The sequence below is a fragment of the Arachis duranensis genome, chromosome 3, assembly GCF_000817695.3.
Source record: "Arachis duranensis cultivar V14167 chromosome 3, aradu.V14167.gnm2.J7QH, whole genome shotgun sequence".
Classification (NCBI taxonomy): Eukaryota; Viridiplantae; Streptophyta; class Magnoliopsida; order Fabales; family Fabaceae; genus Arachis; species Arachis duranensis.
The window spans coordinates 125691294-125709407 of record NC_029774.3 but is presented as its reverse complement, the minus strand read 5'-3'; the positions used below and the strand labels follow the sequence as shown (position 1 = coordinate 125709407).

The window sequence follows — 18114 nt, the reverse complement described above, 5'->3', positions numbered from 1 at the left end:
AGCAGATCTCATTCGAGATCGACCTTCAGTTTCGGGTAACCCTCAAAACACTTAGCCATTAATAACTATCAAATTGTTAATTGGAGAGAGTTTTGAGATAATAACGAAGTTGCAGATCGAACTGTATACACCATTTAAATCCATATTATTCTATCAATAATAATTAAAAGAATAATTATTCAAATTAGTTCTTAAGATTTTAAAAATTAGATATTTTAGTCGCTTAAATTTTAAAATAGACAAAATAATTTCTATTTACTTTCGTTAGATAATATAATTCCGTTCGTTAATTGCAGACAACAACTACTAATATAAAACATTAATTCGCATACGTGACCATTAAATGTTTACATGTGCGAACTGACAAATCGGTCCTTAAAGTAAAATACAAAATATTTTTTAAAAAAGTAAATACCAAATTATATCGGGTAAAAACCAAATGAAAATCGGACCGTTAACATTACATTACCTTAATACCTTTTTGTAAGCTAGCATGTGAAAATATCCAAATTTCTAAGATTCCAATCATTATTTGATATGGTAAAATTCACTTAGAAAAAATATAACAAAAACCAACCCTTCTCTAAAATTAAAGTATAACCATAATCAATACTAATATTGTCTAATAATACCAAATTTTTAAATCAATATAAATAACACAATATTATGCCATTAGTCTAAAGTCTTATGCATTTTAAACATAAAATATTAACTTATAGTTTTATAATGACTAATAATACAAAGTATTAAAGTTTGCAATACTTAAATTTCACATAAAAATAGCCATCATCCATCACTAATAACACAAAATATTAATTGTGTATGATGACTAGGCCGAGTTCGGGTGACCCTATGCCACAGACTCGACCCGAAATAATGACCGGGTCTATTTTTGAGACCCTTAACCGACCCTAAACCTGATAAAATTACACCAAATTAGTCCTTAAGGTAGTGTTTGGTGGAGAGACAGAGACAGAAAGACTGAGACTGAGAGACAGAGATTAAAATAACTCTCAGTATTCTGTTTGGTACAAAATAGGAGACAGAAATTGAAATAAGAATGAAACTCTAATTTAATTTGCACAAAGGGTAAAATTGAAATTAAGTAATTGAAATAAGGGTATTTTAGATATAAAATGTTATGAAAGTTTCAGTCTCCATCTCTAAAAATTTTAATCCCCTGTGGTAGTGTTTGGTAGATAGACAGAGACTGAAAGACTGAGACTGAGAGACAGAGACTAAGAGATAAAGATCGAAATAAATTTTAGTATTCTGTTTGGTGCAAAGTGAGAGACAGAAATTGAAACGAAAATAAAACTCTAATTTAATTTGCACAAATGATAAAATTAGAATTAATTAATTAAAATGAGGATATTTTAGGTATAAAATGTTATTAAAATTTCAGTTTTTCTCTCTAAAAATTTCAGTCCCTTGTGTCCTTACTTTTTGGAGGTACTGAAATATTGAAATTTTAGGGATAGAGACAGAAATTTTAGTGTCTCTGAGCCAACAAACATGATATTGTGTCTCAATCTCTCAGTCTCTGTCCCAATATCTCAAAATAAACGCTACCTGTGTTCCTACTTTTTGTAGGTACTGAAATACTAAAATTTTGGAGACAGAGATAGAAAGTTTAGTAACAGTCTCTAAACTAACAAATATGAAAGCTACTTTAATATTCGAAACCAGACCAAATCTTCGAATCGGACCGGGCCATGTATACCCCCTACATAATATAAATATGCATACACATATCTATCAACTGTCTAATCTCAACCTTCACACGTTCTAGTTTTTGTACGTTTTTTTAATTCTCTCTATTCCTTTATTTTTGCCGAGAGAAGAGAAGAAAGAATTTTTTTATTGTTTTTGTAGCTTCGAAAGTGATAAACTTTGCTGCAATAGTGGTGTGTTTCACTTTGGTACAATCAAAGATTCTGACTGTGTTAAAATAATCACAGATGAAAAAACTGTTACACAAAGCTTCAATTTTTTTTCTTCGTTTTTGTTTTGTTTTGTTTTTCACATATTTATCTGTTTTTCTTTGTGTAGAGAAAAGACGTTGTTGTGGAAGGGTACTCTGCAGTTTGTGCACTTCACAATCATTCTGTAAATTTTTTTATTTCGTTTTTTTTTTTCTTATTTTATTACGTGCTGCAAATTGTGACCACGTTGCATTGCATTGAAGTAATCCAAATTATGGTTTTTGATTGTGTTTTTATTGGAATTTGTTTGGTTCCTTATTGTGGATGGTGATCTGTTTGCAATTCGGGTCTGGAATTGTCGCTCGTGGTTGTTACTTGGATGCTTACATGAGATCTCAGATCAAAAGACCAATGGTATCTTCTAGAGGAGCAGCGTAAGTTCAATTTGCTTTTTTGCTTGTCTTGTTTAGTGGCTTTGTTTTTTTTGTTATTACTAGTATTTTTATTAGTAATATATAAATTTTTTAATAGTATTTTTATTTTTGACGATATAAATCATGTATGACACAAAAAATTTATAAAATCAAATTATTTTTATATAAAAAAAAAGTTGTAGTTAACAAAAGTCGTTGACCAAAAAGATTAGATCAAGTAAATAAAAAATTAAATAATAAAATATTTTGTTATTATTTTTACATGAAAAGTCTAATTTTTTATAATATTTAATTTTGATATTTGTTATCTAAAATTTAAAATAATTTAATGTGTATATTTTTATATTTAATTAGGTATTAACTGTTAAGTCTATTGTACAAATAGAAATAATTAATTTTTTACTTGTTATTTAAAAATAAATATTTTTCTCTTTATGTATATAAAAATATAATTAGATATTAGCATAAAAAATTATACTGATCGTTATAAAATTAACTCAAAATTAATTTTTTTTAAAACAATTGAATCTTTATTCTAACTCTTAATTATAATATTAGTATTCTTTTTAAATGATATGTAATAAATATTTGAAAAAGAAGATAAATGAAAATATAAATTAGCCAGGTCACTTTTTTATTTTTAATAATGATGTTTTTCTAAATTGTGATATACTGTAGTATTTTTCTAAAATATGGGATGATTTAATGTACGGAGTACAAATCAGACCGTCCGATTTTTAAGAGGTACAGACGATCCGATTTTTAGGTGCACAAATTGAACCGTCCGATTTCTGTACTCAGACCGTCCGGTTTGTGTACTCCAAATTTTTTTAATTTTTCAACGCAAATCAGTGGGTCTGATTTGTGTACTCCAAACTTTTAAAATTTTTTAAACACAAATCGGCTTCCTATAGTTTTAAAAAACACCGAAAATTACTACATTAAGGTATAACACCTATCTACTTCTATATCCAAATTTTTTAGCCTTAAAAAGATAAGCGATGAAAATTTAAAATTAAATAAAAAACTAAAAAGCTATGTATATAATAACAATAATAATATTTTTTATCTAAATTATATTATTTTGTTAATTTTGTTTTATGTAGAAGAGAGATAGAAAAAATAGAGAATAAGAGAAAAGAGAGATAAAGATAAAGATGAAGAATGAGAGTGAGAGTTTGTTAATTTTAGAAGAAAAAAATTATTTTAATTGTAAAAAATATCAGATGACATATTTTGATTTGTCAAATTACTAATATAAAATATAATTATATATAGAGTAAAAATAGTAGAGAGAAATAGAAAAATTGAGAGAAGTAGATGAAAGAATTTAGAATGAGAGTATATTAATTTTTTTTAAAAAATATTTTTTCTCAATTTTAATAAGAGAGTGTCATGTGATACATTTGATTATTAAATTAGATAGTAATATATGATATATAATATAGGTATATTTTAATTTTAATTTTAATATTTTAATTTAATTTTAATGCAATTAAAGAATGTCATGTTGTATATTTTGATTGTCAAATTAGTAATTAATCATTGATATTGATAATGATATATAAAATAGATAGAGTGTTTGAAGGAATGAAAGAAATAGATAAAGGAAGAGTGAGGAAGGGAGAACTTTCTAATTTTGAAGAGAAAGATTTGATTTCAATTGCAATGAGGGAGTGACATGGCACATTTTAGTTGTAAAATTAGTAAAGAAGGGGAGAAGAATTTCTTAATTTTGGAAGGAAATATTTAATTTTAATTACAGAGTGACATGTGTCATATTTTGGTTGTAAAATTAGTAAAGAAGAAAGGAGAATTCTTTAATTTTGAAAGAAAAGATTTGATTTCAATTGCAATGAAAAAGGGACATATGACACATTTTGGTTATAAAATTAGAGATATATAATAGATTATTTTAGTGTGATGGGATACATTTTTGCTTAATAAAGCGGTTGAATTTTAATTGTTTTTGTTACAGAACTATTTAGTCTCTTTTGGAGATTCAATTTTATTGCTTCTTGAAATCTTCTTGTTGATTTCTCAAATGGTCTAACTAAAAGTTTTTCTTGGACTAAAGCTCGCGACAACCCCACGTTGCAATTGATAATACTGTTCAGAAACCGACTCAAGATGATGCCGTAAAATACCTAAAGACCGTGAAGGATGCTTTTCATGATAAGCCGGAAAAGTATGCTAACTTTTTACAAGTAATGAAAGATTTCAGGGCTCAAAGGTGTGATCATTTTGGACCTCATTATTAGGTCTTGCATTCCTCCAAGCTTTTTTTTATGGACATAGAAATATTCTGTATTATTAGGAGTAGAGATCTTGATTCTATTAATAAAATTGATTTGTTTATCTTTTGTTCATACGTAGAACTGATACAGATGATGTCATAGCAAGAGTGAAGGAGCTCTTTAAAGGGCATAGAAATCTAATTGTAGGGTTTAACACCTTCTTGCCTAAGGAACATGAAATTGCACTTCCATTGGAGGATGAACAACCTCAGCAGAATAAGCCTGTTGATTTTGTTGAAGCTGTAAATTTTGTAGGCAAGGTCAAGGTAAGATTTTGTTGAGTTTGAATGTGTAAGCCTTTCAAGTTGCATTTGTGCACAAGAAAGCCAAAAAAAATGTTTTGGCCAACAATAAATTTCAGGCTGCCAATCTTATTGTTGGCATTGATATTGGTATTGTTGAACAATCAATTGTTGCAACTTGCTTACAGGTTTTAGGCCCAGTAAGTTTTTTTTCAAAAGAGTTTAAAGTATAAGGACTTTTATAATTAACTTTTGTTGGTCGAGTGGTCAGTTCACTCGTTCGCTTAAGCAAGTGTCGGAAGTTTGAACCCCGCCTTGTACATGCAGCAGACGAGTGGCAGACCCTTAAATGGAGCTCAGATCCGCAACGGATTAATCCTTAACCTATCGAGTTGGGGATACCATTTGGGTAAACAAAAAAATGGCTTTATTAATAGTAACTTATAAATAAGTTATTTTGTATTTGAATTTTTAGTTACAGAATGACTTATTTTAAAATTGTAGCATTTAGATAAATAACTCAAAAAAATACAATTTTTTTTACACAAAAAAATGAAAATTAAAATAACGATAATAACAAATATTTTTCAATATTGAATATTTACATAACCTCATCACTAGGATTATAATAATTTAGATAATTATTTTTTTATTTGCTCTCTTATTAGTTCCAATTTTTAGACAATTGATTTTTATCCCGTAATATCATTAAAAATTATTTCTTTTACTTTTTTTCTATACTGACACAACCTTAAAAAAAATATTAAAAATTGGTTCTTCTACTTTTTTTGATAGTTTCCACGCTTACACAACCTTTAAAAGAAAAGGCTACACACAAGCAAATAAAACCAAGCCTAACCAAGGCTAATCAACTCTCCCTAAACTAGGCAAGACAAAACTCAAACCAGCAAGAGAAACAAAACACGAATAAGATGTTAGATATCACAATTCTTAGCACTTGTTCTTCGAAGTCTTCTCTCTCTTATTCAAGCTAGCACCAAACACGATGCATCTTGTTCTAATAAAGAGATATTCACCTTTTCCTTCTTAAAGATAACATCATTTTTATGTTTTTACAGAGACTAAATTATAGCAAAAAAGGTTGTCATCCAATCCTCTTTTTCACTCTTCCTATTCATTCATATATCCACGACTCAAAACATTGTCTAGGATATCCTGCCCAAACCCAAAATATATTCTAAAACCCACGACTCAAAACATTGTCTAGGATATCCTGCCCAAACCCAAAATATATTCTAAAACCTAAGAGCCGAACCCCACAACTTCCAAGCATATTCGCATGTGATGAATAGATTTTGGTGCCTTGCCACAGATAACACAGATAATTTCTGATGTTGGTAAGATTCAACACCTAACTAATCTGTCTTTAGTGTTCACTCTTTTTAGGATTACAAATCAAACAAAAATCTCCACACTGGGGAACCAAACTCCTTTACAAATTGTTATAAAAATTGAACATATTTGGCTCTTATCCTGAATTTTTATTCTTCTACTTTACCTTCACGCGTAACAGTGTTCTTATATGTGGTGAATAGTAATAAAAATTTAATTCACAATAATCTTGATGACAATGCTAAAGAAATTATTGTGTAGTTAGTGTTTGCTATTTTATTGTGTATGATATGGTAGGTGAATGTAGAAAACAAATATAAAATGTGTGTCAATGTATATTTTGTTGTTATTATTTTATTTTTTAACTCCTATTAGCCTCCTTTATTGGAGTCAAGAACTTGTTATAACTAACTATAAAAATAATAACTAGTTATATAAAAATAAAATCACATGTGAAAAAAATAAAATTAAAACTGAGATTTCATATATATGCAGTAGGTGGTTTGTTTTAAAATAATGGGAGATGGTCAATACTTTCAGCAAATGAGATGGAACTTGCGAAAAAATAGTGGTGGAGGGCCAATATTTCCAACAAATGAGATGGAACCTTGCAAAAACAGACAATATTTTCACAGAGCCAAAACCAATAATGAAAGTAGATTTTTTTTTGTTTTGAAGGCAATTTTTTTAAGGAAGTGATAGAATGACTTGTCGAAGATGAAAAGTCATATATTTCAGCCTCATATTTTTACTTTTTTTAAAAAACTGTGAATTAACTTTTTGAAAAGCTAAATTTTTTTTCTAAATGATACCAAACATGCTTATTATGACTTTTCATAATTAAAAATAAAATTTTTGTTATTTTTCAAACGGACTCTTGTTCTTTTTGCAAATTATTTAAGTCCTCCACCTTTTAACTAATTTTTAAATTTAGTTAACTTGTTTGTATTAAAGATAAACAGGATAGTACCCTTGCAAAATTAAACATTGAATAAAGTATTATTTTAATTTTGCAAAAAAATTTAGGGTCATTAACAAAAGTGTTTAATTTCTTTTTTCCTATTTATATTAAATATTTAAAAAGTAATTCCATATTATCATCACTTTTAAGTTTTAACCCCACTACAAATATTAATGAGGATGCAAATTTTCTTAAACTCTATATCCTAATTTTTTTATAAGTTAATTTTCGTTATTTTTCTGTGTTAATTTTATTGCTTTTTAATCTTAGTTATTTTTTAAATTATTAACAAACTATATAATAGCAGTTTGTCACTAAGCAAAACTTGTTTTTTGTCACGTAATAATAATTTCTATATAATTTAACTATCATTCAATAATAATATTGTACTATAATTTATGATATAACGTGATTTTGCAAGTTTTGGTTTGGTAAATAATTATTTTAAATTATTATTATATTTACAAAAACCGTTGGAATATATCAAAATATAACTTTTGTATCTGTAACTCTAAATGCACGTGGAAAAAAAAAGTTTAAATGAAACAAAGAGTGATGTCATAATACAACTTATTCCAAAAGTTTTTCTTGAAATATAATGAAAGATGACCAACTCAATTTCTTTTATAATATTCTTTTAAAACAACCAAAAGTGTTATATTTATTTATTGTTATATCTTATTAAAATAAGAATTAATTAATAAGATTATATTATTTGATTTGATTTCATTGTGTTATATTGTCTTTTATTCATTTAGTTCATTTTATTTTTCTACTTCAGCAATTGTTTTTAAAACCTAAAGTAAAGTTTTTTTTTTAAATATGAACTAATACTTTTTCGTTGCTCACATGCTCATAAGCTTGAAAACCTTCTTAGTTTACTTGTATCATCAGAAAAAAAAACAAAAAGAATTAAAAGCACAATAATCCAACTTCCTTAGCTTCTCAAGTTGTTTAGCCTTTTTAATCCACGTACTAGCATTGAATTAAACTAAAGTATCCAAAATATTGTCAGATATATTTTTCGGGTAACTATTGTTAGACATATTTACAAAATAGAAAATGGTTAAATAAGTACATGAATAATTAAAAATACGTCGATTTTAAAATATAACTAATATTTGATTTAATAAAATGTTATGTTATTATTAGTATTTATTATTATTATATGCCAACAATGCAAAGCATTATATACATGTATTTTTTTTTTTAAACATCCTGATTTATCTATTGTTTTACTACTTTTTCTGATACAAGAAAATAATAAATAATTTTAAGAATTTAATTAACGTGGGCACGGCAAATATAAAATAAGCCTCGTTCTGTTTTAGTTTTAAAAGTTTGAAATATTTTATTTGAATTTAAAAAAAGTTTTATTTAATTTTAATGTAATTTTATCGTGAGATTAAAGTTAATAATTAATGGAATATCTTTTATGATAGCAGTACAAGAATAAGAATAAGGTTAATAATTTAGAGAATAAATATAAACTTTAAAGATAAAAAATTAATACATCAATACATTTATTTATCATTCTCCTTAGTTTTATAGAAAATATTTTATTTAAATTGTAAGAAAAATGATAAATAAATGTATTAATACATCCACGGTTGATTTTGTGCCACTAGAGTTTGTACTTATTCTCTAAATTATCGACTTTATTCTTGTACTGTTGTCATGTAAGACATTTCGTTAATTATTTAACTTTGACCTCACGGTATAACTATATTGAAACTAAATGAAATCTTTTTGAATTCAAATAAGACACTTTAAACTTTAAGGACCAAAACAAGATTATGTCCTCAGGAGACTAATTTAGTACTATACCCTATAAAATATAAGGTAAAGAGTAATGCTACATGTACATCAAAATCAGCCACCAGTCTAAAATACATGTTAGAATACAAATACACATTAAAAATGAATTAAACTATACATGTATACTATTTATACACAAATACATTGGTAGCCGATTTTAGTGGTTAATTTTAGTGTACAAATAGTATTTTTGAAAGTAAAATATTATTTTAATCATTTGGGTTGAATCTTAATTTAGTCTCTAATATTTTAGAATCCTATTTTAATTTAAAAAATTTTTAAACAGATGATGTTACGAATCAAATTAGGATTTGATCCAAAAACCAAAAATGTACTTTATCGTAAAATATAAAATATATACTGGATAATATATATTTTATAACTGATTTTTATATTCACCTAATATTTTCGTTTTACATAAAAAGATTGATAGGTTTTTCCAAAGAATTTCATTGTAAACTTCATAAGTTCTTTAAAAAATATAATCACAAATAAACATTTTAAAACGAAATAAAAAAAAATTCAAAAAAATATTTTGTTGGTTATTGCCTATTTTAATTTACCAGGCTTTAGGAAATCAAATAAAGTATTAATGCAAGAGACAATCCAAGGTTGTTTCATAATCCATTGGATGCAATTTCATCTTCTTTTCTTTATTTTAGGTGCGGGGTGTAGGAATTAGGGTGTTATATCAAATAAATTCCCCGCACACAATGTTAATTTCTTTTCGAAGATTTTCTGATTGTTTGTGAAACATGGCAGGATTTCATGAGTGGCAAGTTAATGCATCCAAGAAAATCGGAACAATAACAAAACATGTGTTTGCATATTTACATTAAACAATTCTCCATCCCCTTCTCTAGTGAAATATATGTTACATTTCTTCCAACTCCAACAATAATAGGGTATACGTGGATCAGATCGGATCGAATATGATATTTGCGTTGTTTAGTGTCATATCAGATCGGATATGAGATATATTCCTATAATTGAATATTTTTTTAATTATATTATTATACAAAAAATTCAATAAAAATATTTCTTTCACACTTTTAAACTTATTTATTCCTAAAATATTTTTAATCAATTTTTTTCTAAATAATAAAAATAAGATAATACAATAATAAATAATAATTATTAACTAAAACATACAAACAAATAAACATAATACCAAACATATATATTTATTTTTTAATTATTATTGTGCGTATCTGCGGATATACGGATGTAGAGCAGATATCTGCGATCCGATCCGTAAAAGTGCGGATTCGATCCGATCCGATCAATTTGCTGATTGAATCGTATCCTCAATTTTTGAATCGGACGCAGATTTACAAATACGATTCGATCCATGAATACCCCTAAACAATATGCTGAAACATAACATCGTCAAAGGCTAAGGGTGTTGTAACAACCTCATCTAAATTAGAAAGATGCTATTCTTGTAAGATGTTTTTTTGGCATTGGATGGTTGAAGAGGAGACACGAATCTTTATAATTTATGAATGGTGATTTTAGTATTTGTGATTGTAACAATTGTGTAATTTAGTTGTTATACTTTTGAGGTGTGAATGTTGCGTTGATAAGAACTTGTAATTTGTGACGAATTCTTGATGACAATACCAAAAGAAATAGATTATAAATTAGTAGACTTTCTCTTTTTTGGGTGAGTTTGTACAACCTATCTTAAAAAAAAAAGAAAAGAGAAAAAATAACCCTTAGTTTTAGGATTAGACCTCATCTAAATCCTGTTCAGAGAATAAATAGACCAATTCGGCCTACTAGCAACTAAGCCCCCTAATTGGTTTGACCTTGCCAGATTTTAAACCCAGTGTGCTTATATGAAATTACAACTGTTTGAACCTGATCAATACGATAAAAGAAATAAAAAGACAAAAGAAGGAAAGTTAATTAAAGTTGGGTTTAAAAGTCTTTAAAGATAGAATAAGAAAAAGGATGCTGAGAAATTGTTAATTGGAGAGAGTTTTGAGATAATAACAAAGTGGATACGATATCGTTCTCATGTTACGGAAACAATTTTAAATGGTTAGGAACAAATGTCTCGTAATAAAAGCGAATCACTATTTATGGATTATTAAGTTTGATTCAAACAATGTTATTAGTAAAAAAAAAAAAAAAAAGGTTGAGGGTACTAACTTTCGTGCTAATTGACTAATTCTTTTCCTAGCTCAAGAAGAAAATTACGGGATTGGTCAGAACCCTAAGACATAAATAAATTTGAAATTTAAAATATATAGATGTAGAAATTAATCTCTGAGAAAGATTAGAGAGTGAAAAACATTTACGTCCAAATTTTCTTAATTGCTTGGCCCAATTACGCATGATATAAATACGCATACACACATTTGTCAACTCTCTAATCTCAAACTTCACACGTTCTAGTTTTTGTACGTTTTTTTATTCTCTCTATTCCTTTATTTCTGCACAGAGAGAAATGAATTAGAGCAGAAATAAAATTCATTTTTTTATTGTTTTTGTAGCTTCGAAAATGATAAACTTTGCTCTAACATTGGTGTGTTTCTCTTTGGTACAATCATAGGTTCTGATTGTGTTAAAATAATCACAGATGAAAAAACTGTTAAACAAAGCTTCAATTTTTTTTCTTCGTTTTTGTTTTGTATTGTTTTGTTTTTCACATATTTATCTGTTTTTTTTTTAGAGAAAAGACGTTGCTGTGGAAGGGTACTCTGTAGTTCGTGCACTTCACAATCACTGTAAAAAAATTTTAATTTCGTTTTTTTTTTCTTTTTTTATATTATTATGTGCTGCAAATTGTGACCACGTTGCATTGCATTGAAGTAATGCAAATTATGGTTTTTGATTGTGTTTTTGTTGGGATTTGTTTGGCTATTTGTTGTGCATGGTGATCTGTTTGCAATTCGGGTCTGGAAATGTTGCTCGTGGTTGTTACTTGGATGCTTACATGAGATCTCAGATCAAAAGACCAATGGTATCTTCTAAAGGAGAACGGTAAGTTGAATTTGCTTTTTGGCTTTCTTTTTTTGTTGTTATTATTTTGGTATGATCGGATACATTTTTGCTTGATGAAGCACTTGAATCTTAATTGTTTTTGTTACAGAATTATTTAGTCTCTTCTGGAGATTCAATTTTATTGCTTTTGCTTTTAAGCACCTTATGTTGATGTTTTGACTTAGTCTGATAAGATCAGATGTTTCTTTTACTAAAATGTGCTTGAATAGGGTTGATAATGTGCCGAAATTTTCTTGTTGATTTCTCAAATGTTCTAACTAAAGTTTTTCTTGGACTGAAGCTCGGGGCAACCCCACGCTGCGATTGATAATGCTGTTCAGAAACTGACCCATGATGATGCCGTAAAATACCTGAAGACCGTGAAGGATGCGTTTCATGATAAGCCGAAAAAGTATGCTGACTTTTTAAAAGTAATGAAAGATTTCAAGGCTCAAAGGTGTGATCATTTTGGACCTCATTATTACGTCTTGCAGTTCCTCCAAGCTTTTCTTTTATGGACATGCAAATGTTCTGTATTATTAGGAGTAGAGATCTTGGTTCTATTAGCAAAATTGATTTGTCTCTCTTTTGTTCATACGTAGAACTGATACAGATGGTGTCGTAGCAAGAGTGAAGAAGCTATTTAAAGGGCATAGAAATCTAATTGTAGGGTTTAACGCCTTCTTGCCTAAGAAACATGAAATTGCACTTCCATTGGAGGATGAACAACCTCAGCGGAATAAGCCTGTTGATTTTGTTGAAGCTGTAAATTTTGTGGGCAAGGTCAAGGTAAGTTTTTGTTGAATTTGAATGTGTTAGCCTTTCAAGCTGCATTTTGTGCACAAGAAACCAAAAGAAAAAAGTTTTGGCCAACAATAAATTTCAGGCTGCCAATCTTATTGTTGGCATTGATATTGGTATTGTTGAACAATCAATTGTTGCAACTTGCTTAAAGCTCTTATACTTTTTGCAAATTCAACACGAATTGGACAGTTTTAACTGGGATTGAATTCTTTTCATGCAGAGCCGGTTTCAAGGCGATGACAGTGTCTATAAGTCGTTTCTTGATATATTGGAGATGTACAGAAAGAAAACCAAGACTATGTCTGAGGTTCACTTAGAGGTTTGTGTTGTATATGTCTCTGTGTTGGAAAATTTGTATTGGCCTCTATTTCTCTTTGTTTTTTGCGGTTTGTTTTGTTTGGAGTATTGATAGGGTATGAATTTAGATACTCATTTTGATCATATTGGGACTATTTACTATTTACATAGGTTGCTGCACTTTTCCATGGCCATGAAGATCTTCTTGAGGAGTTTACTCGTTTTCTTCCTGATAAGAGCTATGCAATACCAGCTGTTGTACCAATGGATGTTGAAAAGGTAATCTTTCAGCTTATTTGTGTGTCCCTTTGATTTTTAGTTAATTATTAAGCAGGTAATATTTCCCTTTCTCTGTGACAGAAAGAAAGTACCATGGCTTCTAATGAGGACCCTGGTGTTGAACCATTCCATGATGAACATGAAAAGTTTGACCTGTGCCCTATGTCATCTACTTGTGAAGATAAAAGCTCTTTGAAAAGTGAGTTTGTCAATACTTTGATCACGGATGTATGTTGTAACATTTTCAGAATTTCTTTTACCTTGCCAAACATATGCTTTGAACTTCTTTGCAATGTTTTAAATATTTGAAATCATAAACTCCAACTTCTGATCACCACAGGTATGTGTAGTCAAGTCGGTGCTTTCCTTGAAAAAGTCGAGGAGAAATCTCGAACTCCTGAGGTTTACCAGGAATTTTTGAAGTGTCTACTTTTCTACAGCAGGGAAATAATTACCCGACAAGAATTGCAGTCATCGGTATGGTTGATGAATTTATATATAGAGAAACTCTTGGAGGCCAGCAACTTTTAGTATTTTTGACCCGCATTTTGCCAGCACAAATATTAAATTGTCATTTTACTCATTTGTGTGTGCAAATTCTAAAAAATGTGGATGCAAATTTTATTGATTCATAGGTGCAAATTGTATTGATTCATGTGTACAAAACTCTAGTAAATATAGGTGCAAATTATATACTTGTGTGCAAAACGTCTGAAAATATGGATGCAAATTATGACTGGCTAAGTGCTGGCCAAAAATGATAATATTTGCTGGCCATGTAGCATTGCTTTTATATATATTGATTTTCTTGGCTACATTACTTGTTTTGTTCCCATAACCAGATAACCTGTCAATAACTATTACTTATTAGTGAATCTGGTGTGAAGAAAGCTGAGGCTAGAATTATCTTGATCTGATCATTCACTATTTGTTCTTCCAGGTGGGTGATTTGCTGGGGAAATTTCCAGATCTTATGGATGGATTTAATGATTTTTTGGTACAATGCGAGAAGAATGGTAATATTCAACCTATTCTTTTTTCTTTTTCCTTGAAATTATTATTATTTTTTTGTTTTAAATTCTTTCTTCTCATTAATCAAGTTCTGTCATGCAGAAGGATTTTTTGCTGGCGTCATGAATAAAAGTACGTGACATGGTTATCTCTTCTGCTATCTTATAATATATGCACCCTGTTTTTATTATTATTATTGCTCAAATGAACAATTTTAGTTTCAGCTTGTGGCTAAACTGTGTGATTGTTATGTATCCAGAGTCCTTGCAGAATGAAGGACATGGATTGAAAGCATTGAAGGCAGAGGACATGGATATAGATCAAGGGGTGGAAAAAGAAATGGATGGAGAGTTACCAATTACTGCCTCATGCATCGAAACACTATTTGAAAAAATAGTCATAGGATGCAAAAGCATAATAAAAAAAGTTAGTTGCTGTTTCAAAATCAAGACTCTTAACTACAAATGCAAATGAAGTCGAATATGTTATTGTTCTTAAATTGAATAAAAAATTAAGAATTTTGCATATTCAAGTCTCAAAAGTAGAGTTAATGAAGGTCTAATTACATGAGGGATGATTGGCTAATAGTGTTGTTCCTCACTGTGTTCTGGTGTGTCTGGAAACACAGGAATGAAATTGTTTTCAAAAATGCACCTATCCGTGGAGCAACAAGCTTGCAAAGAGGAGAAGGAGAAAGGTGTCAACTTAAATATCCGTGGAGGCAGGATAGGGTTTTAAAGCCACTTTCAATGCTTTGGTCTACCTCACAATGAACTTGGAGAGCTTTTGAAATATTCAAAGACTTGTTATTCTTTTTCCTAATTTCTAACAAGTTGTTAATGGAATAAATGTACACCATTGGATCTTTCGCTAACATAATTCAATGCTTCCAATATCATGGTGTATCAGAAACGTCCAAAATGTATAGGTTGATTTAAGACAGACCCAAAAAAGAGTGCTGAGAAATTGTTAATTGGAGAGGGTTCTGAGATAATAACAAATTGGGCAGGATTGAAGAAAGTTCTCAAGTGGTTCCAGCAGAAAATTCTAACTTCCAATCATTTTAGTTTAGTTGTAAGATTTTCTTTTTTAGATGGGTTGGACATTCTCTAATCTTAGACATTATAACATTACAAATTGATCTAAATAGACGCTCGCACACAGTGGCACACAAATTTGGTCTCAGCTAAGTTTTGAAACCGGATATGATTACTTGTGAGACAAATGAATTACTATATATTATGCTAACATTAATTGTGAATTGTCTTGTCTTCTTTCAAATTATGCTGCAAATATTGCAAATCAAATCTGTATTTATTCACCCATAAGCACAATCTAAAAAAAATTACATATACATTGTTTAAATCCATATTATCCCATCAGTAATAATAATTAAAAATAAATATGATTCAAAGACGGTATATTACACTATCAGTCTATTAAAATTAAGATCTTTTTTATAGTACTTACATTTACTGATAGACTTCAAAAATAAAGAAATGAGTCTTATTTTCCTCTATCTCTACTTTAGATAAGTTAAACAAAAATTTTGTAAACACCAAAAAATCTACCTAAAATTAAATTAAAAAAGAAAAAACTAAATTGTTCTCTAAATTAACGGATCTTGCAACTTGTTAATTGAGTTCTTAACCCATTATCGACATTATTTGGCTCATGCAGCGTCAAAACTTTAGTTTTCTCCATTAAATATTTAATATGGATTAAAATATATGAGTTAAATTTTATGAGAAACAAAACTAAAATTAAAATGTTAATTATTTTACTGAAAAAATAATTAATTAGTCTAATCATCAGGAAGCAGCACGTGGTTTAACCTCGATTGAAGTTCGTTCGAATCAGTTATTGGTTAGCAGTTGATTCTGTTGATTCTGTTAAATTGTATATATACACCATTACTCTCTTGAATTCAGTAACTTTGACTACTACTTGTTCATTATTTTTCTTTATCAGGTAATAGAACTGCAAGAGTGCATAAAGAATACATAAAAATAAAAAATGTTTTGTAATGTATTTTTTGATTGATTAAAATTTATGAAAGTAAAACTATATATATATATATAGTATAGTATTTGTCTATAATAAAGACTAAAATTATAGTTGAATTTATATATTTTGTTGAGTTAAATTTGTAGACAGTGAAACTTTTTTACTGTTGTCATGGCTAAGGTGAAAGACTAGTTTATAATGCTTCCGCAAATTGGAAGATGAAAAATGTTAAGAACGAGATTAAGATAGAAGGCTTGAGGAGACAAAAGCTTGGTGAAGTCAGCTACACCAAATCAGCTACCAGATGAAGGAATGGGGATTAACAGCAATATGAATAGCACTTTGATTATCACAGTATAAAATTGGTGGGCGAATAGGAGAGATGTGTAAAAATTATAACACATTTAGTATCCATTGAAATTCATAAGTTGTGTTAGATTCTGCTTGAGCGGATGAGCGGTAATGGTGGTTTGTTTCTTGATCTTCCAAGAGACTAAAGAGCCGCCTAATAAAAAACAATAGCCTGTAAAAAATCGTGAGTGTCAGGACATCCGACCCAATCAGAGTTATTGAAGTCTAGAAGCTGAATTTTTTATTCTCTTGAAAAAAATTCTTGTCGAAGCTAATTTATACATCGTAACACATGCTTGACATCTGGAAGATGAGATTTAGTAAGAGAGGTTATAAATTGACTTAATTTTTGAGTGGCATATATGATGTCTTGTCGAGTAGTGTAATGCCCAATCAAAAGATAAATAATGTTTTGTGATGTATTTTTTTATTAATTAAAATTTATAAATGTAAAATTATATATATATTCTATTAAACTAAATTTATAGATCGTAAGACTTCTTTATTATTGTCATGAATTAAAGTGAAAGAGTGATTTAATATTAGGAGAATGAAAAACCTAAAATGGTAGCAACTTATGAAGAAGCAAGAGATTGATTATATGGCAGTATGGCACAAGTGCAAGAAGTATTTCAAGATAAGATAGAAGACTATCATCGCTTTATGCAACTTCTCCGAGATTACAATAATAGAAGAAGGTTCTTTTATTATTATTGTTACTAGAATAATAGAAATTTTTATTTTATTATATGATATGTTAATGTTTGTGCCTTCTCTCTCTTTAATTTCAATTAATAATATATTGTAGGACTGATATACAGGGTGTGACAACAGAAGTAAAAGAAATTTTTGAAGGACATGATCATCTAATTTTGGGATTTAATCAATTCTTGCCCCCTCAATATCAGATACAGCTTCCAGTGGAGGAGAATCAGGAACAACGTTGACTTTCAAGAAGCTTTAAACTTTGTCCGTGGAGTTAAGGTAAAATAATGCATTATTATGAGGTAGTGTAAATTATATTGTTACTTAATAACCTGCAACAAGCAAACAATAAAGATTATGATTCTTTAATTTCCCTATATACATATATATTCTTTTCTTATTTTGGAAATTAATGCATAGGACAATAATTTTGAGAAGGAATCACTTAAATAAAAACGCCTAAAACATTTTTTTAAAGATTTTTTTAATAATTAAAATTTAATATATATAATCGATTAAATCGTGTTATTTTTATTAAAATTAAGTTAAACAAATTAATTTGACCCAAAAAATGATAAATCAAATCTTAAACTGGTCTAAATTAATATTTTTTTATAGAAAATAACTACGATACTTTAT

General features: G+C 28.6%; 1 protein-coding gene across 1 annotated transcript; it reads left to right on the top strand.

Annotated features, from left to right (window-relative positions):
* Nucleotides 1-11911: 11911 nt before the first annotated feature.
* LOC107481178 (paired amphipathic helix protein Sin3-like 2) lies at nucleotides 11912-15415 on the top strand. The gene is made up of 11 exons (XM_052258515.1): nucleotides 11912-12021; nucleotides 12323-12478; nucleotides 12624-12810; nucleotides 13046-13144; nucleotides 13294-13401; nucleotides 13483-13600; nucleotides 13742-13878; nucleotides 14342-14417; nucleotides 14515-14544; nucleotides 14672-14838; nucleotides 15041-15415. Exons 1-11 carry the CDS (start codon nucleotides 11912-11914, stop codon nucleotides 15044-15046), a joined length of 1194 nt encoding a protein of 397 aa, XP_052114475.1. The 3' UTR covers nucleotides 15047-15415.
* Nucleotides 15416-18114: the final 2699 nt, after the last annotated feature.